Source organism: Fusarium poae, chromosome 3 (genome assembly GCF_019609905.1).
Source record: "Fusarium poae strain DAOMC 252244 chromosome 3, whole genome shotgun sequence".
Taxonomy (NCBI): Eukaryota; Fungi; Ascomycota; class Sordariomycetes; order Hypocreales; family Nectriaceae; genus Fusarium; species Fusarium poae.
Window position 1 is genome coordinate 2,814,976 of NC_058401.1, and position 21,262 is coordinate 2,836,237.

The 21,262-nt window shown below is 47.6% G+C and overlaps 6 protein-coding genes across 6 annotated transcripts; 3 read left to right on the forward strand and 3 right to left on the reverse strand.

Annotated features, from left to right (window-relative positions):
- Positions 1 to 95: 95 nt before the first annotated feature.
- On the reverse strand, positions 96 to 3,286 carry HIR1 (HIR complex subunit; the record flags this gene model as incomplete). The annotated part of the gene is made up of 2 exons (XM_044852776.1): positions 96 to 202; positions 259 to 3,286. The coding sequence occupies 2 exons, from the start codon at positions 3,284 to 3,286 to the stop codon at positions 96 to 98; spliced, it is 3,135 nt and encodes a 1,044-aa protein (XP_044705446.1).
- Positions 3,287 to 4,829: 1,543 nt separating this feature from the next.
- FPOAC1_008333 (uncharacterized protein) lies at positions 4,830 to 6,107 on the forward strand (the record flags this gene model as incomplete). The annotated part of the gene is made up of 1 exon (XM_044852777.1): positions 4,830 to 6,107. The coding sequence occupies one exon, from the start codon at positions 4,830 to 4,832 to the stop codon at positions 6,105 to 6,107; it is 1,278 nt and encodes a 425-aa protein (XP_044705447.1).
- Positions 6,108 to 6,443: 336 nt separating this feature from the next.
- Positions 6,444 to 7,519, reverse strand: FPOAC1_008334 (uncharacterized protein; the record flags this gene model as incomplete). Its single annotated transcript, XM_044852778.1, has 2 exons — positions 6,444 to 6,881; positions 6,932 to 7,519. The coding sequence occupies 2 exons, from the start codon at positions 7,517 to 7,519 to the stop codon at positions 6,444 to 6,446; spliced, it is 1,026 nt and encodes a 341-aa protein (XP_044705448.1).
- A 2,497-nt stretch (positions 7,520 to 10,016) lies between these two features.
- Positions 10,017 to 10,592, forward strand: FPOAC1_008335 (uncharacterized protein; the record flags this gene model as incomplete). The annotated part of the gene is made up of 1 exon (XM_044852779.1): positions 10,017 to 10,592. The coding sequence occupies one exon, from the start codon at positions 10,017 to 10,019 to the stop codon at positions 10,590 to 10,592; it is 576 nt and encodes a 191-aa protein (XP_044705449.1).
- Positions 10,593 to 11,230: 638 nt separating this feature from the next.
- FPOAC1_008336 (uncharacterized protein) lies at positions 11,231 to 12,943 on the reverse strand (the record flags this gene model as incomplete). The annotated part of the gene is made up of 1 exon (XM_044852780.1): positions 11,231 to 12,943. The coding sequence occupies one exon, from the start codon at positions 12,941 to 12,943 to the stop codon at positions 11,231 to 11,233; it is 1,713 nt and encodes a 570-aa protein (XP_044705450.1).
- A 6,727-nt stretch (positions 12,944 to 19,670) lies between these two features.
- Positions 19,671 to 21,136, forward strand: FPOAC1_008337 (uncharacterized protein; the record flags this gene model as incomplete). Its single annotated transcript, XM_044852781.1, has 2 exons — positions 19,671 to 20,389; positions 20,965 to 21,136. The coding sequence occupies 2 exons, from the start codon at positions 19,671 to 19,673 to the stop codon at positions 21,134 to 21,136; spliced, it is 891 nt and encodes a 296-aa protein (XP_044705451.1).
- Between the last annotated feature and the right edge of the window lie 126 nt (positions 21,137 to 21,262).

Below are 21,262 nucleotides of genomic sequence, written 5' to 3' on the forward strand. Positions count from 1 at the left end.
GCCAAGTTTGTTTGTTAAACAAGAAACAATTCGCGCCTTCTCCCTCCTTCGTCGAGAGGGAGGTAGTACTATAATGTTACAACCCTAAGATCAACTCAAGCCTCCACGTCCATCTGCTCAACATCTACTGGGCCATCCTCTAGGCTTATGTCGAGTACCTTTGCGTATTGCAAAGTAAGTCGCTGCAGCTCTCTGTATTTACCTGACGTGGGGTTAGCTCATATGTATTAGGACCGGAATGTGGTGCACAGCACTTACCAAGAATCATCACTACATCCTTAAGCAACTCCCTACGATCCCACCCACATAGGTCGCCCTCTTTGCTGAACCAGCCATGGCCGTCATCCTCTTCATCCTCTTCTTCGTTCTCCTCAAGGATGCCTCCGAGAAGACTATTAAGGAGCTCTTCAACCTTGACCCTTGCTCCCTCAGCACCCAGTCGTTTGGCATACATGAACAGATAGAGGCGGAATTCTTCCTGTGCCCCTAGCTGCAAAGCACCAGCAATTCGTGTCTCCAGATGGGCTATACTGACGCTGCTCTCCAGGTTTTCAGCTTCCTTACGCTGCACAACCATCTTAATGATACGTTGCAACCCATAAGCCCTACCCTTAAGAAGAAACTCGTTGGTTGTGTGTCGTTCGAGAAAAGGTATGATGCCGGACGAAACTGTAGCCTTGGTAGATTCCTTGTCCTTGTCCTTGCCCTCTTTTGAAGTTGGGCCAACAGCTGTTGATTGCAGGGCAGATATGGACGAATCGTTCGAGTTCCAGTATTGTGAACCCACGGCCCACCAAGCTTCGCTAAGACGTTGCCACGTGAACATTTCCCGAGCATAGTAATAGCCGTCACCGTTTGTCAGGGTCACAATGATATGACCGGTGGAGTTGAGGTGAGCAGAAGTAACACCTGGTCCAGGCGTCGCACTGTGCTGATTTAACGAGGTTGTGGCAATGTCAAGGATTGGTCCCAGTGACACTGGAGGGCTGGGGGAGGACTGAGTCTTCAAGTCCCAGACGTGAGCGAGGCCAACAGCGGTGATACATAGCAGCCAATGACCGCGAGCTTCCAGGATGACAGGCTGTGACTCCAATATGATAGGGGCCAATAGCCTTCTGCCAGCAGGCGTCCAAGTATGGATGGAACCGTCTTCACAAGCAACAGCCCAAAAGTGTTTGGTGGCCGTGACTAGTATGATGGCTCGAGGGAGCCACTCTTCCCAGATGAGTGCGCCTCTCTTACTCACCAACACGTGTGAAGGATCTCTGGGGTTGGAATCGTTTTTGGCCTCGAGGATTGTGTTCTCGGGAGTTTTGGATGCATCCTCCAGCGAGCTCTCGCCCTGGAGTATTCCCCTATCAAGAGGTCGAAGTATATGTGACCTGATCTTTGGCACAGCCAACCTGACCTGCGCGAAAGCAATAGAAGGATTCATAACTGCAGGCCTCAGAAACTCAGGTGTTGGAACTACACCGTGCTGTACTGGCACGAGTGCCGCTGGCTCAACGCCATCGTGCCCATTAGTGACGATAGGGGTAGGTCCTGTGGCTGCGCGTTTGGTAACCGGCTCCTCGTCCTCTTCAGCTTCGCCAAGATTAAGACGCCTCTTATTACCGAGTAGCATGGCGGCGATGCCTCCCTTGGGCAGTCCGTCAAAGGGCTTGGCCAAGTCAAGCGTTGTCTGTGGTGTATCATTCTGCGTTGCCTTGTTGTTGCTTGTTGTTCCAACCAGTTGAGTTTGCGGCAGAGATGACGTGCCTGTCCCCGATGAGGACACCAATAAAGGTGCCACTCGCTTTTTACCGTCCTTGCCAACCGTGACTCGAGACTTGAGCTCTTTGACACGTTGGGCTGTCTTATCAGCCGCCTCTTCTGGCTCTTTTTCTTGCTCTTTCTCTGCTTCCTTGTCCTTTTCTGCCTCGGACTGTCCATTTGTGGCGGCTTTTGTAGTCTTGGTGCCATTCGTGACAGGTGTCGACTCCTTGGTAGAATCAGGGAGATCGCCCATAAGGGCACCCATTCTTGATTCCACAGCTCGCGACTCTCCTGCCTTGCTTTGGTTTTCTAAAATGAGACCATCTACATCTTCCGCGATACCCATCCCCTTTCTTGACGCACCGTACTTCTGCAATGCTTTGTCGTTTTCCTCGGGCTGCGCTACCCAGCCAAGTTCTCCCTCGCTAAATTTGGCTACCACAATGCTACCGTCCAGACTGGAAGCAAACAACGTTTGGCCGTCTGGAGTCCACGCCAGGTCAGATACTGACTTACCTGCCAGATCTTGGAGAATGACGACAGGCCTGGACGTGTTCGTGTTCCAAATACTCAGCGTCTTGTCTTGACCGGCGGAAGCAATGACTGTCACCAGCGATGGCGTCTTATCGTCGACGCTTGGATCTGGCTTGCTCGTATGGAAAAGTCGAGGTGAAAACATGCAGACTTCTGTAGGAGCCTCGTGACCGATCAGATTGATCTCGCTATCCCATCTCGTTCGCTCGATTATGGCGACAGAACTGACAGGGCCGTTGACGGCGTTGGCGGCAGCAATGTGATTTCCATCAGGAGACCACGAACATCTTCGGAAGTAGGTAGTCAATGGGGAGCTCTTGAATGGGGAACTAATCGTGGTCTCGAGAACAAAGTTGTTAACCATGTCGTGCTGAGTCGCATTAGGCGCAGGGGAGGTGAATCTGAAGATTTTGATTGTTCGGTCGTCGCTTGCCGTCGCAAAAAACTTGTTTGCAGGGTCAAAAGTGATTCCCTTGACGTGACTTTGGTGCGCTGGCAGGGTCTTGAGCTTCTCAAACGTGTGCCCTGACCACACGACAACCTTTGAATCGAGCCCAACTGAGACAAGTATGGAGGAGTCGTATGACCAAGCGAGATCTTGCACATCATTATCGTGGCCAATTAAGCGTTTGTACGTCTTCCAATTCTCGACTGGCGGAGGCTCGTTGGTGCCAAAGGTGGCAGCTGGGGGGCTTTTGTCGAGGTGGTATACGCAGATGATCTTGTCGTCGGCTCCAGAGGCGAGGTAACGACCGTTGGGCGAAAATCGAACGGAATGAATCGTGCCGAGATGATGGCTCATGTGGCAGAGCTGGCGCGGCTTGTTGTAGTCTGGCGTGTTGGCATTGTAAATGGATTCTGTCGACCAAACTCGCACGTGTCCATCGCCGCCTGCGGTCGCAAGACGTTTGCCGTCTGGTGAAACGTGACAGCTGTAAACTTCAAAATCTTTTTGCTCGCCGCAATGGCTCAGCCATGAAGGCTTGATGATGTGCATTATGCAAAGCCGAGCGGCATGCCCAGGGAGCAATCACGTCAGAGTTGGATGGCGACGGTATGTACAAGCGATAATTTCCAACTTTGTTTGGTACGCAGTAGTTTGATGCGATTGAGCTCGGCAGGCGAGGAGGAGGCGGCTGGTTTGAATAGGGCTGTTGGATAAATTAACAACTTTGATAACGTTGAGGGTTCAATTAATTTGGAGTCATGGAACGCGCGCGCAGTCGCGTTTTTGGAGCCCACCTTCAAAGCCAGGGTCGGGCAACCTGGGCTCGTTTTCAGGCCAGCTAAAAGCTGACTGACTACTAAAAGTACCAACAGCGGGGAGAACAAGAATGTTTGTTCAAACTCGTCTAGACTAGAACTAGCACTTAGTTTGCTGCTTGATTTCTTACAACCTAACAGGGGGGCTCCAAAGTTTCCAATACTACCTAGTTGTTCCCTCATAAACCTATCTAAAAATTCAAGCACCTGGTAATAAGGAGACAGAGTTTCAGTGAACAGCATCAAGCCTTCTCATACCTTAGTACTAAGGTAAGATACAGCTCAATGATTGGTCATGTCGGATTAACTTTAGTACGTCGAAGCCCAGGTCCCCTTGCTTCCATCTCGTGTAAGTCAACTAATTCTCACCGAGTCGTCTTTGTTCAACACTTTTTAATGGCACAATGCTACGATAAGACTCGTCAATCAATCACGTTCCCAGCTTCAAACAGCCTGAAATGTGGGTTACCAACAAATCGAAGCTGCCACCACAATCTAAATCACGAGACTCTCGACTGCTTCTCCATGATTCACAAGCCAATATGATTTGAGTTTCTTGTCCAATCTTCACCCCTCGCCATATGTCAAGATGTTGGATGCATGGATCGCCCTACCACTACCCTTAAAATCACACGTTTCGGACCGGTCAGAAAGGGCCTGGGAGACAAGTGCCACTCTATCTCTCCTCAGACCCTTCTGTGCGGTATGCACTATAACCATAAACCAAATACTATATCGCTAGCACATGAAAAAACAAGGCATCATGATCATCACCCTATTCCCATGCTTTGTAAGGGCTGGGCTCTGCCGGTTGGTGGCCGGTGCGCTTTGACAGCTGCGTCAATTGTTAGAGCTTGTTCGGTGTTAGTAGGTTCTAACAATGCACACGTCCAAGTCAAAGTTCTGTTCACAGCCTTGATCTGCTATTTAAGTTCTGACCGCTCTTCGGTGAACAATAACTAACAAGTCTAATGTAACCGGTGTTCTTCTTACTTGACCGACACACTAATCTTTTCACAAACTACATCTTCAAACCTTTGAACACATATATATAGACGTACAGAACAGCACCATTGTTCTTTATTCTTCAACCCTTCCTGATGTGTTCAAAGATGCAAGTTTCTACTATAAATCATGGCCCTTTACGGGCTCAAGTTTCGTCTACTTGCTCAGCAGAATCGTTTTTACTATCGCTGAAAAACTATCACAACATTCAGACAGACACAGATTTTCCTTGCAGAGAAGAACACTCTACAGATTTCGACACAACCGTCAAAATGTCATCCCTCAATTCGACCTGCGTTGGCATCGAGCTGGAGTTTATGGTTGCACTACAGATTGCAGACTCCAATGCTGTGGCTGGCGAAACTCGATGGACCTGTCCTTCCTCTCCTGAAGCTTATATGGGCCTCGTGATGGGAGACTACACAAAGATTAAGCCCGCTGTCATTCACAAGGTATGCGACACAATCGCCAGCACCGGTGTTGCCGTCTCGTGCAACGTGTATCAACCTGAGTCCTCAGACCCTGCCCAGCTCCCTGGTACTTCAGTTCTCCCGCTCACTGATAGCAGCGGACAAATTCGAGTGTGGAATAAGGAGACGGCTACGGACCTGGCTGGACCAGTCCAAAAGACCAACACTTGGTTCGTCGTTCCTGAGATCCATATTACCAAAGACTGCGTTAGTAAGTCTGGAAAGACACCTTCTGACAAATACGACTGGTTCGGAACTGAACTCAACAGCCCGATTCTTATCCGTCCTGAGGAGTTCAGCCAGGGGCTACCTACCCTCCGCAAGTGCCTCAAGGCAGTGCAGGGCAACATGGTAGTTGGGCTTAATTCCGGCTGCGGGCTGCACCTCCACGTCAACGACGCTGGAAACATGAAGCTCAACACGGCTCTGCGCGTCACTACCATGGTTTGGTTGCTCGAGGACACTCTGCTGTATCCCTTGTGCCATCCATTCCGCTCCTCTTCCCCTTACTCAGCACGCATCAGCACTGAGTCCAAGATCGCCAGGGAAGACGGTGAGCCTGTGTTATGGCCCGAGAACGAGGTGCTTATCCACGCCCTCCACGAAGCCATGGTACAGCTCAGCTGGCGTAAGAAGGTCGACAAAGGCCTTCTGGGGGCCATGAGACGTTTATGGTCCGAGCCCAACCTCGCCAGCCTCGGGGTTGCACTCCGCAAGTTCGACGAGGGCATGGAGCACACAACGACCCGATGTGCGCTGGTGGTGTCCAAGTACAACACGCTCGAGTTCCGTTACCCTGAGTCCACGTTTGACGTTGACTTCATCGCTGGCTGGGCTGACCTGGTGCGACACTTGTACGCGGTTGCAATGAAGCCTCAGGCCGAGTTTAATCAGATCATCTGTCGCGTGTACGAGCTTGTGACTCGGGATCAGGTGCCCGGATGGTCAGCGATGATGGGGGCGATTGGATTCCGGACAGACATCAGTCGCTGGCAGCGACATCTTGACGCATACCAAGGTAGCCTGAGTAACCTTGATAAGCAAGGTATTCTGCCAAAGTCGGGAATCATTGGGCTATGATTTCAATGTCTCTCTTTTGGCGTATTTTCTGTCTCTTGGTAAGACTCTTTTGGAGATTTTCCTCGAGATTCGAGTTTCCGTCAAGAAAATTCAGCATTCCGTTCTCCTTGGTAGATAAAATGCGGATAAAAGTGCGGACTGACCTCAGGTAGGTAGTCAAAAAGCTTGGGGTTTGATTTGGAGTTTGGGCTGCGGGTAAGTAAATGAATAGATCTCTTATGTAACTATTGGCAGCAAATCAATTGACTTGTTACGTACAAAATGAAAAGAAAGACAAAAAGAAAATTGCTCTAAAGTACTGTTTTCCATTTGTTGTTTACTTCGCTTTTTGAATTCTCAGATATTGTGATTTAAAGTGTCGTGTGTTGGTTCACCACGCTCTCCTCCTTCAGGGTCTAGCTTCCTCTGGACCTCCATAATCGCCTTGGCCTCATCTGTACCGCTCTTATCGACATGATTCATAAGCTCAGCGTCGGTGTCTCTCACGGCATCTGACATGGCCTTCCAGCCATGCCAGTCAACGACGTTGCGAGCGGCCATGTTCCAGGCACTCGCAGCGGCGCAGACAATGTTCATCTCATACTCGAGGATGCGGCAGTAGAGGTTTAAGAGGGTTTGGTGGAGTTGCGGTTGTAGGCGTTGAAAGTCGGGGAGCGATTTCCACGATGAAGGATGGAGAGCGCGGTGTAGTGTCATGTAGTGGGGAATGGCATTTGTAATATGGACAAAGCCGTGACGGATATCATCGTGTCGGATGAGAGGATCAAGAAGCAGCTGTCAATTTGGTTAGCGCTGTTGTTTACTCGATTGGAATTGAAACCTACAGGCGTTAGAGAGCAGAAACCCGCCCATGCGATGGCGGCGCTGGGTTGGTCGTCTAATAATGAAGCTATGATCGACCTTGTCTGAATCAGATATTCTCTCGCCTCGCCGTCGCCCGAATCTGTCTGAGATACTTCCTTGACCTCACGCTCCAGTCCAGACTTTGCAATCATCATCATGAGCTCAGTTCTCTTATCACCGTCGGTTGGTAATCCGTCACAGTTTCCATTGTGACCCGGCCTTAGCGAATCAGGCAGTGCGTGAGAGATAATACTCTCGTACGCGAGTACAAGACCAGAAGATGTGTTATCTCTCTTGAGCACATCGTAAGCTGCATTCCAAAGCTCAAGATCGTGGACGCGTTCATCTTCTTCGGAGGCTGAGCCACGACGGCTACTACGTTGGCTGTGCCTGCCGATGTGTGGCAGAGGACATGTTGAGGATTCCCGAGATGGGTTTGCAGTTGATGAGGGAGAGGCTGAAGAGTATTCGGGTGGTGGGGGGTGCGATTGGCGGCGGATCTTGCCGACAAGATGTTTTATTTTGCTTGCTGCATTGTGAGGAGCTGAAGGTTGAGAGGCAGTTTTCATGATGACGAGGGGGCTTTTGAAGGACTAGATCGGTATAAGTGAGGAAGACGAGAGAAAGAAGGGGAAGTACAAAATAAAATAAGAGGTTTGGAGAGGTTATGAATTTACCAAGTTAATGGATGGCAAGCACATGAGACCAAGAACTGGATTTGATTGAAGGTCGAATGATTTCCTCGTTCTATCTTTTTTTTCCCTTTCACCTGACAATCTTTTTTGTTAGTTAATGTTCCTTCGGTACATGATGACGATGATATCAGTCAGACATGGTCCCGCAGTTGTCAAAACCCAACTAAGACATTGGCAGCTTGTCCGGGTCTCGGGAATCGAGTCAAGTAACGGCGAGTTGAGTTACACCGAATAGTTAGTAGTGGGAGAAAGAAAAAAGAAGGGGTCCTCCCTCAGGTCCTGTCCTGTGGTCAAACCTAGGCCGAAGTTCCGAGCAAATGGACACAGGCCGATGATCACCGTTCCTCCTCCATCATCATCATAATCACCAACAGTGGCTGGCCCTTCTTTCTTTCGGGGGTCACATGCACCAACTGTAATGTGTGTCGGTTTTTCAGGTTTTTTTTTCTGTTTGTCCTTTGTCTATCATCGTTTTTACGTGGAGCCAAGACTGGAGCCAAGAAAAGGACCCCGAGAGGTATGAATGACGATCATCATATGGGTACTGACGGGCATGATACATGAGAGATGCGAGAGGGTGAAGTAATTCAAATTATCATTAATAATGTATTTATCAATATTGGTTTGTATCAACCGTGGGATTGAACCAGGGCGTACCAAGAATAACCATTTCTCACATGTAATAAGAGGCATTTGCCGGCCAAGACTTATTCATGGTTACCTGTATCTGGTAAGAAAAAACGATCCACAAAGGGATGAAGTCATATTCAACTCTCGTCGGCCAACAAAAAAAGAATCGGTCGGCAAATAGGTGAGTGGTCAATGCTTTTCGCGTCATCAAACTCCCTGGATCGGGGGCAATGAACCGCTGGGTTACGCACAGAGTAGGTGGGGGTCAGAAGGGGTTTTCCACTGAAGCGTCACGTTACTCCACTGTCGGGCTGGGGGACTAGTGGGTAGCAGAAAAAATGACCTCCTAAGTTTTAGATCACAGATGGAAATAAGTAGTCTAAGAGCCATAGTCTAAGGAGCATAAAGTGACCTACTAATTTCGTCTCTTATGCCCCAGCGGCCAATTTTTCTGATACCCTGAAGCTGGAGAAGATGATGAATAATTTTCATCGTGAAAGTTACAATAAACTATGTAACAGTGAAGGTCTTTTAAACTTTGCCAGGGTAGAATAGTACGGGGAGAATGAGTTATGGCCATGTCAATACTAACTACTAACCTATCATGTCAGGTTTTGGCTTCAACTATCGTTACTGTACCCGTACCAGTATTTGGTTGGTAGTTCAAACATGCAGGAATGCTGATCTCGACTGGATGCGAGGCTGTATTGAGTTATGCGCAAGGGATCTGGCCAAGGCAGTCCATATGGAGCGTTTCAAAGGTGAATGAATGTATTGGTAAAGATAGACATAGCAAGACAAGTACTAATTTATTTTCATCACAGAAGCACCTTTTGGGTTCAGAGGGTAGATATCTCTGTTCTGATGCCCCAAACATTAGCCACTATATTCTAAAACTACAAATATAGTCCGGACTACCTATCAAAGAAATCATCGCAAACATACTATCATTTGTTTAAAAATAGTCACCCGTTAGTTTTCATCTTAAACAGGTCGCTCTCTGTTTTTTTTCCCTTCTTCTTTCGTCATTTAGTGTGGCTGCATGATTACGGCATTAAATACGAAACAACCATCCGGTCCTTTTGACCTTATAAACACCAAAAGATCCTCCGCTAAATGATCATCGCAATCTAACGAAACCCGCCAAACAGCTGTCAACATCTGCCAACTTGGACTGATGAGATGGAGACTCTGATTCCAGGACAATATGTACACAAGACAGTAATGTTTTTCTGGGCGACATATTGTAAAGCAATATCCCAAAAATATATTCTCTTGTAAGAAAGAATTAATGATCATCATCATCACCATATCTCCATATCTCCATAGTGGTCCGTGTTTCATACTCGTCCACTCTACTTGAAACTGTCTGATCGCTCACCAACCCGGCATTTCCATACCTAGTCACCTGCATCTCAAATAATTCGTTTCCCGCTCTCTTCTACTTTCTCTCTTTTCGTCCAACTGCCTTTGAAACATTTCACTTGCTAAAAAAGAGCTTGTTTTCTCTCTCTTCTCTCGCCGCAGCGCGTTGCGTTCTTCTTTTCCAGTCACTCGTTTAACAATCTTGGTGTTGATCACCCGCTGGTCCGTTACACTCCTTTGAATCAATCACAATCGACTTGTGTGTTTATTTTCTACAACAAACGACTCTCGTCACTATTTTCCCTCCTCGCTGAAAAATACCTGCGCAAATCATCATCACAGCCAAACAAGAGAGAAAGAAGCAACACCCACCAAAATGCGTTTCGTCAATTTTATCACCATCTTCATCGGCCTGGCTGCCGCTGCGCCTGCGCCTGCGCCTGCTATTGCACCTGCTGCTACACCTACCAAAGATGAAATGATAGCCGTCACGACTTCAACTCCCACCGCTTCTGGGGATCCCTTCACCTACTGGTCCGCCACCTGTGAATCGGTCAAGGCCTGCGATGAGGATACCTACGTCGGCCGCGAGGCCCCTAAGGACACCAAGCGTGCCAACTATCGCGATTGCGCTGCCCTTCTGTCTAGCTTCGGATCCCGCAACGGCACTTTCGTCGTCCCCCGCGCTTGTGAAGACGACAACGAGTATGCTTTCGGAAACGGCCACGTCGATGTGGTCAAGTCTGGTTCCTGCGCGTTTTCCGTCCGTGCCGACAAGGGATTGATGGTTGGTGACGAAGACATTGTGTGGATCATGCAAAAGGCTGTTCTCGACAACTCTGATGGTACGGAGATGGCAGCTCGTGGTTCTGTCCAGTGTAATACCGAGGATGGCAAGGCGAAGGGTGGTCTCTATTGGGAGATTCACGGGGTTCAGTCAACTGGTTATTAAACGGAGGTCTATTTTCTTCTTTGGTGGTCTTGATGATCATCTGTTCTGTTTGTGAGCTAGTCGGAGAACTGATTTGAGGATGAAATGGTTCTGAAACTGTCTTCATGACTACATACATGCGTTGTTTATGTGCGATACCCAATTTACATACAAAGATTGGCAATCAAGCAGATTGCCACTATCAAGTACATGAATAGTTTTACTTCATCTGATCAATAATCACCGTATATCATTGTGTCCTATCTCATGTAAGCATATCAAATAATAATTGACTCATCACCAACAAGATTCACATTACAAGTTATATTACCTGTCCTCTCATTAGATCCGGGCTACTTAGAACGTCACTACGAGCACTCATGAATATAAAATCTCTGTAAATAGTAACATGGTTCATCTCAAGAAATAATTAAACCATGGCAGTCTCATGTACATAAAGCTTTGGGCATATCCTTCCTTAACCCTCTGTCGACTGATCCATGAATGTTTTATCGATGCTCTCTATATAAAGACAATGCACAGCTCTCGTGATGATAATCCCCAACTCCGCAACAAACCTGGTCCTGTAGATCCAATCGCTACCGTGTTCTGTTGATTTTGATTTTGTTGGTACATGATGACAATTGGTATACCATCCATTACCGACTCTCGATTGTGATCACCGATCGGTGCATTTCAATCTCGCGCTTCTTGGCGTTGATTTCCAACAAGAGCAGATGAGCCCGGTCCAGACGCTTCAATTTGTTGGCTTCATCTGTCAGCTTCACGCGACGATCTTCGCAAAGCTCTTCGATGGATCGAGCTTTGATCAGTGTCTGCCTGGCATCGCCAAACATATTCTTAATCTTGACTCTGCAGTCCTCCACTTCACCAGACACGGCACGGGAGACGGCGCATCCGGTTTTACCAGCTTTTGCAATAAGATTCTCGGTTCGGTCCAGCAGCTCCTCGACGCCATGCTGTTGCTTCAGAATGGCCATTGCGGCGTTCTCGATCTCGGGTACGTAATGAGTCATGGCGGCCTTGATGCGCTCTCTCTCGACCAGAGTGGCTTCGCGCTTCTGGGTTCGGGGTGATGCTTGCAGATCATCTGAGGGCTCAGGGATAGGTCGAACGATGCCTGCTTCTTTGAACGAGTCGACCTTTGTGCCGAGGTCTTTAACTTCGTCGGTGATGATTGCGATTCGTCGCTCGACAGCATCAAGGGAAGAGTAAACCCACTGGGTCTTAGTAGGCACGACAGAATGGACAAATCTAGCCTCATCTTCGGCCTCGGCCTTGTGTTGCTCGACTTCCTTGAACTTGGGAGGGCTGGGTTTGACGTGGAGCTGGGCTCGTCGCCGGAGCTGAGCAAGACGCTCATCGCCGATGGGCGAGTCCCAGGAGTAAGTTGTCTCTCTGGTGGGCTCTGGGACCCCGTAGCCATCATTACGCAGCTTTTCGACAGATTTAGGGGACACTGCGACATATGAGGCTCCAGGAGGTTTGTTGGATTTCGGGCTAGGTCGTCGTCGAAAAGGAGTAGGATCAGGGGGCGATGAGTTAGAAGATGATGTAGTTGATCCAGTTGAGGGTGTAGTAGGGGCCCGGAAGCAGCGTCCTGGGCTGCTTCGCCATGGTGGGTTGTATGGTATTCTCTGGAGCGAGGATCCCGTGAGAGGTGTGGGTACTTGGTAGCTCCCCATATTGGTGTTTGGGGATCGCATTGCGTCCACGGATGAATTGTTGATAATTCCTTTGAGCGGCTGGGTGGATTCTTTTGTGGCCTCGGGGTTGTAAACGAAGAGGTAGTGGTGTAGCTGGAAGAGGACAACCGCAATGAGCAAGATGATCATTCCACTGAAGGAGTGGACCGATACGTCGTGGAGAAGGACGATGGAAGAGTAAGCAAAGTTGAAGATGGTACAAGCGATCAAAGTGCCGCCGCCAAACACAAGATCCTCCACGTATGATGAGAAAGTCAAGGCCTGATTGACAGCCCACGCAGGATCGTTGTAGGCACCAAGTAGAACGCCGCAAATCGCAATGATAATACGGTAGAGGATGCTGAAGAACCAGACAGTGATGGCTGCTCCATAGGTCATCTGGAAGACGGTAGGGCATCCGTGATACTGTTTGATGATCCAGGCATTCGCCTTGCCGTATTGAAGAGGATCGCGAATGATCATCCAGAACCACTCGTTGATGATGGTGAGGATGGAAAACAAAAAGGTGAAAGACCATGTAATGAAAGTGAAGATGATAGGCCACTGCTTCAATAATTGCTGGAAACCAGTCTCGTGATTCTGATAAAGCTTGTAGTCGGGGAAATCTTTGGGATCATACCCAAGGGGTTTTTGACGCCAGAGCATATTGGCGGTGATTGAGAGTAGCCGAAGTAAGTGATTGATAGCAGCAGTAGTAGTAAGTGTGATGAATTGAAGAAAGATGAAGAATAATTTCCTGATCAAATAGTGATGGAAAGAAATGGGTGGTTTGTGAGTGACTGTTCTGAACAATTGGTTTGTGAAGAATGCTGTTACGGTGAACAAGAGGATGAAAGAAGTTAACTGCAGATGAAGGTTAAAGGGGAGAACCCCAGCATCGTTTGCTATTCGAATTAGCTTGTGTTGGATTTTTTATTTTTCGCGTTTGTAAAAATATAACTAGAGATTTGTGACAGCTGCATGGCAGTGACAGTTGGGTGGAAAACGAGGGCATTCACATCCTAAGGCGCCAGCCAGCTGTAACTAGCAACACAGTTAGTTACTGCTCGTCTGCCTAAAAATCTGCGCACAGCCTACTTATCCAATGCGAATCAAAGAGAATTTATTCCAGATTCTATTTACATTTGTGCAAGTCTAATGAAGATTTTAACGTTGATAAGATACATTTTGCGGCAACACCTCATATACAGTATCGCATGATATCAGAGTATGAGAAAACACCCAAGAGAGTCAAAGGCATTCGGATATTACTACGAAATCAAGTCTGTTTTGTCTGACTCTGTGAAAATGGAGTTGCCTAATTATGTCCGAGCCCGTGTAACTGCAACTACCTACCTGCAGAAACTGAGTCTTTGTTCAAAGTTGTGAATTAACGAACAACATCATTATTCTACGTTTATCATCATCTCACAAAGCACCTTTGTATACTATTATACAGGATGAGACTTTTCTATTATTTTATAAAGAAGTAAGATAATTTAAAACAGTATAATTTCGATAGAAAAATAATATTATAAGGCATAAGGCTATACTTTTCAGTAAGATTTAACAAAGGTGACTTTATATCAGAATAAAAGCTCTAAAAACTTATGACAATGGTAGACACTTTCTTCTTTCTTACCCAAAAAACATCAGGAAAGAAGACCCCTTTGTATACTATAGCTATTGTTCAAGTATGCCTCTTATGTTCTAGGTAATATTGCAGAATACCTGGGATACCAATGTCAAGTTACCAACTCATACAACTAGCTTAGACTCCTCGATGAACACCCATACCGAGACTTAGATGCACCGTCCTTTGCCCGGGACATCTTTAGCAAAAACATCTTAACCTCGAGCTGCTACTAGGAGAGCCTGCCGGTGGCTTCTACATACCTCGACCCGACTCATGAAGTCAACATATGAACACTAACCTTGACATGTCTGAGTCGGAGTTCATCCCGATCCACATCACGAAGCTGCCATTGTCATGATCGATCACCGCGGGATCTTGACAGAGTGACAGAAAGGGGCGTGTCCGATAATTGTCGCATATACTGCCAAATGGGCATTCGAAGAAATAGCGTGCACTTATTTACCCAGAGTATTTCCCATCAGTTGAGGGTCTCGCAATCTACTACACGGTACTCTATGTCACGATTTCCCATGGCATATCACTTTTGGGACTAGGAGTTCAGATGAGTTGCCGGATTGTTTCTGGAAGCTTGCCGCCACAAATCTTGACATTTGCGACAGGTGAGAAGGTACCAGTTGTGATGATGCTTTGGAACTTAAAAGGGTATATGGCTCACGCTAATTACCAGATTCTGGGGTCCCGGATCGACGTGGCAGTTGGCAAGATAAGAGGGTGGGTTATCACTGCCGGAGACAATGATCAGGTTGCCTAGAAGAGGTTAAGTTGGGTTGATCATGTTGGGCGTAGAGGTAGGTGTGCTTGAATAAGGTAGCTTGCTTCGCTCACGGCTGGCAAAGGTGATGGTTACTTCGGCTTGCATAAACAGCCCTAGCCTCCATCTTAGTAGAAAACGTCTTGTTGCTGCCAACGCCTTGTCAACTGTTTAACCGGGCCAAGTAAGAACAGACATGAGGAATACTGTCATTGACGGAATGCAAGATGATGTGCTTGGGGATACCCAGAATGCGGACAATAGGACGGATAGCCAAGAGGTGGCGACCAAAGAAGCACAAATCATGCTCATTTAATAGGCATGTGGTTGATTTATGTCTTTACAGACACTAATGGTAAGGGTGGTCTCGGAGTTGGTTCCTGGATGAGGACAAACAAACCCATACCTGGAGTAGGTAACAATACAACCATAATATTTTTTCTATTGTCTCGGAGTGCCAAGGCAATTCGATATGTGTATTGGTTGCAATTGCCTATTAATTAATTTACTAGAGTTTTCTCACGAATAAAACAGACTTCAGCCACCTCCCCCTCTATATGCCGATGAATGAAGAAACAGTCTTCTTGGCAAGTGTTTAGTGAACAAGAATGAATGATGAAAGTCATGATAGGCTTTTTTGGTAGTATCTTATGGTAAATTCCATCATTATCATACAATGACAACAAGCGCAGCCTTGATGGCTTCTTCAACTTGTCTAGAACTTGAAGCCCCATCCGCAATCGCAGCAGCCAGTACAGTACCGGGCACACGGGTCCCATCAATGCCCCGAGAAAGGGGATTTGGGTAAGTGTTACTCCGTATACATCAGCATCATTCATTAGTTCTGGTGGTTGGAATGTGGCAGCGACTTTTGACTTTGGGGAAAAGCGAAAGGTGGTGGTCTAGTGCGCATCCACAGAACAAAAAGCAGAATAGACTCTGGATGCAAGAAAGTAGGTACGGGCTTCCATCGGCAGAACTAATTTCCTTCTGGACGTTCCACGGCGGAACCGCAATTCAAGGTATGATCCGTTTGAGGTATGTGAAGAAGAACCTTGAGTCAGCAGCGTTGTTTGACGTAGAAGCTTCCATCGAAGAAGCCCAAGAGCAAAAATGGAAGTGCTTTCGAATTTCATGTAAGGAGGCGCTCAGATGAGAACCTTGAGTGTTACTGGAAGCTGCTTGGGAGGATTGCAAGTGGTGGGAGTTAACTAAACTTAAGCCTCCGATGGCGGTCCGCGGTATAGACTTTTACAATTACGGTGGTGATGAATATTCGCTATTCGCTGAGCATATTGATGAGGGATGCGAATAAGGATACCTTACTAGCCTTAGTACCTATCGAGGTACAATACCTGAATCACCGGTAGCACAGTGGGATAAGAGACAATAAGTGGCAGAAGGAGCAAAGACAGACGCCTCTGGAATATAGAGTATAGACTCAACAGTCTTCTGGTCCGTTGGTGGAGTTGATATTTTGACCTAATCTGATCAGATAGCATCTGAAGCTATGAATGGGTATGTAGCATGAAATCATCGAGATTGATTTAGCGCAAGGCAAAAGACAAGAGTCTAGACGCTCGACAGATGGGGATCCGACTACCTACATCCAGCTAATTGACTGTTGATCGACCCTTCTAACGTCGTTAGTTAATATCAAAAGCCAGGAAATCTACCGAAGGACAAAAAACTGTAGACATTCATAGCTTCAAGCTTACCAGGTACGTGCAGCCCATTGCCTTGAGGCGGGTGGATAAACAAGCGAGCGAGTCAAGTGCCACATTCCGTTATGTACGTAACTTTCTAAACGAACATCAAACTTTCTTAAACGAAGGATAGACAGAGTTGTGCCGCGATGGCTTTTTTACTTAGCCTCAGTCGTCTATAGCTTCTTGGAAGCACAAGAGGGCTCTTGGCATTCAGTGGTTACTTTCGGAATTATACAGGAATCATGATGGTCTGCCTTGTCGGGGCGATAAAAGAGTTCCAAAATACGGATACCTACCGTACATCCACATGTGCTGCAAAGATCCGGGCTAGTGGATTTGCATAAGAAATGGCCTCCCAAGTCTTAGGATATAAAAATAAGTAGTCTAAGAACCATAGTCTAAGGAGCATAAAGTGACCTACTAATTTCGTCTCTTATGCTTATAGCGGTCAATTTTTCTGATACCCTGAGGCCGGGTTCCTGGAACAAGAGGAATGTTGCAATGTTGCCTTGCCTAGGTACCTAATTACACTGTATTTGCTTTTGGAGTCTCGTCTCGTCTTCCCCTGCACTGATATGTTGTCCCGTTTTGCCGCCGGGAGAGAAGCCAACCTATCAACTGTGTATTTCAAGGGTTCATCTAATCTCGAGTCGAGTGATGCGATGCCCCAACCGTGCGAGATAGATGCGGCAACATTGGCTGGCTCGCTGGCTGCGTGCGTGTGCGTGCGTGCGTTCGTGCGTGACCATCCGTGTGTCCCCACCCCCTTAGCCATCTCTCTATTACCTAGCCTCTGAACGGGCCGGTCGAGATAGATGGCCGCTAGCCAGGGCGAAGAGGCATCCATTGGACGGGAACAAATCCCAAGATGAGATACTGTATCCATCTGTCGACCTTTGCACGAGCGGGATCGTACAGTAGGAGCGGATGCTGCACCGGAGACGGATGCTGCCACTAATGACGGGACAAGAACGGACGGGTTAACGGAGCGCTTCATGTCTGTTCTGTTCTGTCTCGTCTTGTTTCCTCACGAGAACATGACAAGGACTGAGGCAACCAGCCAATAAGACTGGGATACTGTACCTATGACAAATAATAGTTGATCTCTTGTTTCGCTTCTCTCGGCATTCGCGAAGACTTCGTTCAATAGATGGACAGTAGAACGCGTGCGCGGAACAAGAAGCTTCGCTGGTATTGCATCGCATCACGGTTAAAGAGGGCGAGAGACGAAAAACTAAACAAGGAACATTGCCGCGCATTCCAACTGCCAAAAGAGCTAACCCGTAATCCGACAATCAAAGACATTAACCGGACCAAGCCAAGCCCTAGGCTTTCAAGTTTGCCCCAACAGGATCTAGTACGCTGCTGATCATCAGGGACCAAAGGACAGGCGAACAGCCAAACGTTGACAAGACAACTATTCTAGATAATTGACAGGTGGTGCTGTTGAAAAGGAAACAGCCGCTTCCACCTGTGATGGTCTGATAAATGAGGTGCTACTGTTTGACGGCATAATTTTGCCGTTTGTTGTCTCGACTGATTGATTGAGTGACTGACTGATCATCATAAAACATCCTCGTGAACAATCCCTTTCTAGGTAGGTGATCAATGTCCACTGTATTACTGTGCAGTCCCGAGAGGAGAGTGAAACAGGTACCTGACATTGGCTGTCGGTGGACAGGGATTGTCACGTACGTACATAACAAAAGGTTCAGGTAGCGAACTGATACATCAACCCGCAAGCAAGCAAGGGGGATTTATCCTATTGGGTCCATATTGTTTCCGCGCCGGGTAACAAGGTTCTTGGCCGTTGATTGATTTTTCTAGGATGAATGAATACGGATTCATACGGTAACAATACAGCGTAACTCGCAGATAGCTGAGATTGCAACGAGGATTGTGCCGACACCGTTATGACTAGATTGGAACAAGCCAAGATCAAGCAAGTCAAGTCAAACTAATCCCAAGCCAAAGCCGAAGTTCTAATGGGGGTGCGAGACGTCTCGTCTCGTCTCGTCGTCTTGTCTTGTCTTGGTCTCGTCTTGGTCTTCTTGTCTCCAGTTTCCGAGGAAAATAACATAAAAAAGTAGGTCCGTTTTCTCAATGATGACACGGATCCGCTCTGGGCGTTTTTGGTAGATGTAATTAGTGCGTCCCCTAGCTACCTCTAGGTACCTGCCTAGCCTGTCTCTCCCACTGCGGCGCTTCACCTTCGGCTTTCAGCCCACCTAACAAACCCCTCCCCGCCCTCCAAGTAGGTGCCCGTCCTCTCTGGTGGGGGGTGGGGAGATCCCTCTCTTTCTACGGATACCTGAAGTGAACTCAACGGAGCTGAGGGACGAATGTCATCCATCAATACAAAAAAAAGCAAACATTTTCAATAGAAGCAACAGATTAATAAAGACATCCATTTCCCCCTTCATCTTTTCTTGCCCCTTCTCCTCTTCCCCTCATTGCAAATCTCTTTTGATCGTCAACAAGGACCCGCGAACCTCCGAAACCGAAATCCAACAAGCACGGCCTTGGTTTCTTATTATTTTACTGTATCGGTTGCCTATTAATTACAAGACGTACCGTACCGTACCTGAGAATACATTGCCTTAGTTGGGTGTTGTCAACTACGGATACCTCTCCCGTATCGCCAAAATAGCCGCGGATCCTCATCACACACCCCCTGGTCTAGTAACATCACAAGCAAGCAACCTCCCAACCAACCAACCAACCAACCAACCAACCTTACGGTACCAAACAAGCCAAGCCCAGAACCAGGGCTTTCCTCTCGATCCAGCTTACCCATTCTCCATCTCATCTCATATCATATAATCCATATCCATACCCATCCATCCGTCTGGGTTACAAGCAAGCAACGCAACGCAACCAACCCCTACCATCTCTAATTTTTCTACCTGGCTATTCATTTTAACTCAACTATCACCCCAAACACTTTTCCGAGCCTTCGGTATATATCTACTGAACCAAAGTACCGACGAGCTGGATTCTCTCTCAGCTTTAAACAAGGTTCCGACGTGTTTGTGCACAAGCCTGCATGCGCCTGCATAAACATCAAGATCTTATTATAGCAACAACCTGACACACTGACTGTCTTGTTTGCTCCTCAGCCGACCAACCACCATTCCTACACATATTATCCTCCCTATCCCATTCATCATTCGGCTCGCCATATATTAAACATCTCTCGCCAACTCCTGATACAGCCTAGTAAACAAACAACAACTACTTCTTCTTCTCACAACCCAACACAACAACACCGCAACGATGCTTCGAGGAACCACTTCCACCGGCCCCAAAGTCCCCCTCTTCGGCAACCCCAAGAGACGCAAGCAGAAGCAACAGCAGGAACAGGAGCAAAAAGACAAAGAAGAGAAGCTCCGCCTGCAAGCTCTCGAGGAAGCTGAATTCGCGACAAAGGCCGAGACATCAGATTTCCTCCTCTACTATCTTGAGCGATCCCCCTTCAAGGACCAATCGGACCAGATCTCCATCGCCTGGGAGAACCTACCCAGCCTAAGCGAGCTTGAATCTTTTGCACGCCTCGACAAGACCGCCGGCACTCAAGCATGCCGTCGTCTCTTCAAGGCTGTCGTTATCTGGGATGACCTTGGCCTCGATCTCTGGGAGACCCTCAACAGCACCTTCAGCCCTGATTCCGACGGGGAAGACAGCGACGATGACTTCCTCGACCAGATCCGCGAGGAGCCTTCCGGCTGGGACAGCCCTAGAAGATCACGCTCCCGCGCCAGCTCAAGAACATCCGCCTCCGATACGCAAGCATCTGAGCGCTCTCGCCAGGTCTCAGCCGATCGTCAAGACAAGCGCAGTGGCAGCCGAGACTCGCGCAAGACAACTGCAACAAGAGATCAGAGCCTCAACGGTAGAGCGCCTCCCAGGAGACCTGTCGGCCTCCAGGGTGGCATGATCAGCGAGTACTACGACAGCCCTTCGCGGTATCGTGTACCCAAGATTGTGCGAGTACTGTAAGCGCTGAGCCAACTTGCATTTATTTATTCAAACCACCAACACTACGAGCATCTTTCCTTTGTCTTTTTGTCTTTGTATCTGTCTTTTGAAAGCGGGAGTTATCTTATCAGGACTGTAAAGTGCACAACAGCCGCTATACTAGCCAACATATTTTGTCTCTTGATTCGCATGTATTTGTTTATCTGGGTATTAGCAAGGCGTTTTGGACAATGGGACTGCAAACAGCACCGGACAATAACGGATTACGGATGGATACCACCATATTACTACAGCTGAGCAAAATTGCCAGCTATTTTACCACTAGTACTTACATCACACACAATGAACTCGAATTACCTATTCAAACAAAATTCCAATGTCTCGTAATCATGAACTTGAATATGGTGATCGTCGTGAAAATTTTTGTGATGTCTTGCCCACCTAGCTAACTACTTACCCCCCCTGTCATTTGAAGTTGCATGGCAGTTAGAGCTTGACAAGTTGTCAACTTTAGTCTACACCATTAGCCAAGAAAATATTTAGCAGCGATGCTGTATCTTGCTGGACCGTCGCTATACTGACATGACATCAGATCTATCGTTGCAACATGCCGAGATGATCTGGTTGCTGAGGAGTTATCGACGTCATGTGATCTCCATCAACTGCCGCGGGAGGATCGAAGAGCCGGTCTGAGAAGCCATGGATTGTATTACTACACACATGGTTACAGACGACGAGTAGAGTACCCAAGTTGGTTAGATTGACTGTTAGAGCAGATCAGAGAGCAACGTCGCGTACTACCCACGTATCGATTCAGGGCCAGTGAACTCTAACATGACTTGGATCCATCAACACAACGTTCGATCCCGCCATCAACGATCGCTGAAGCT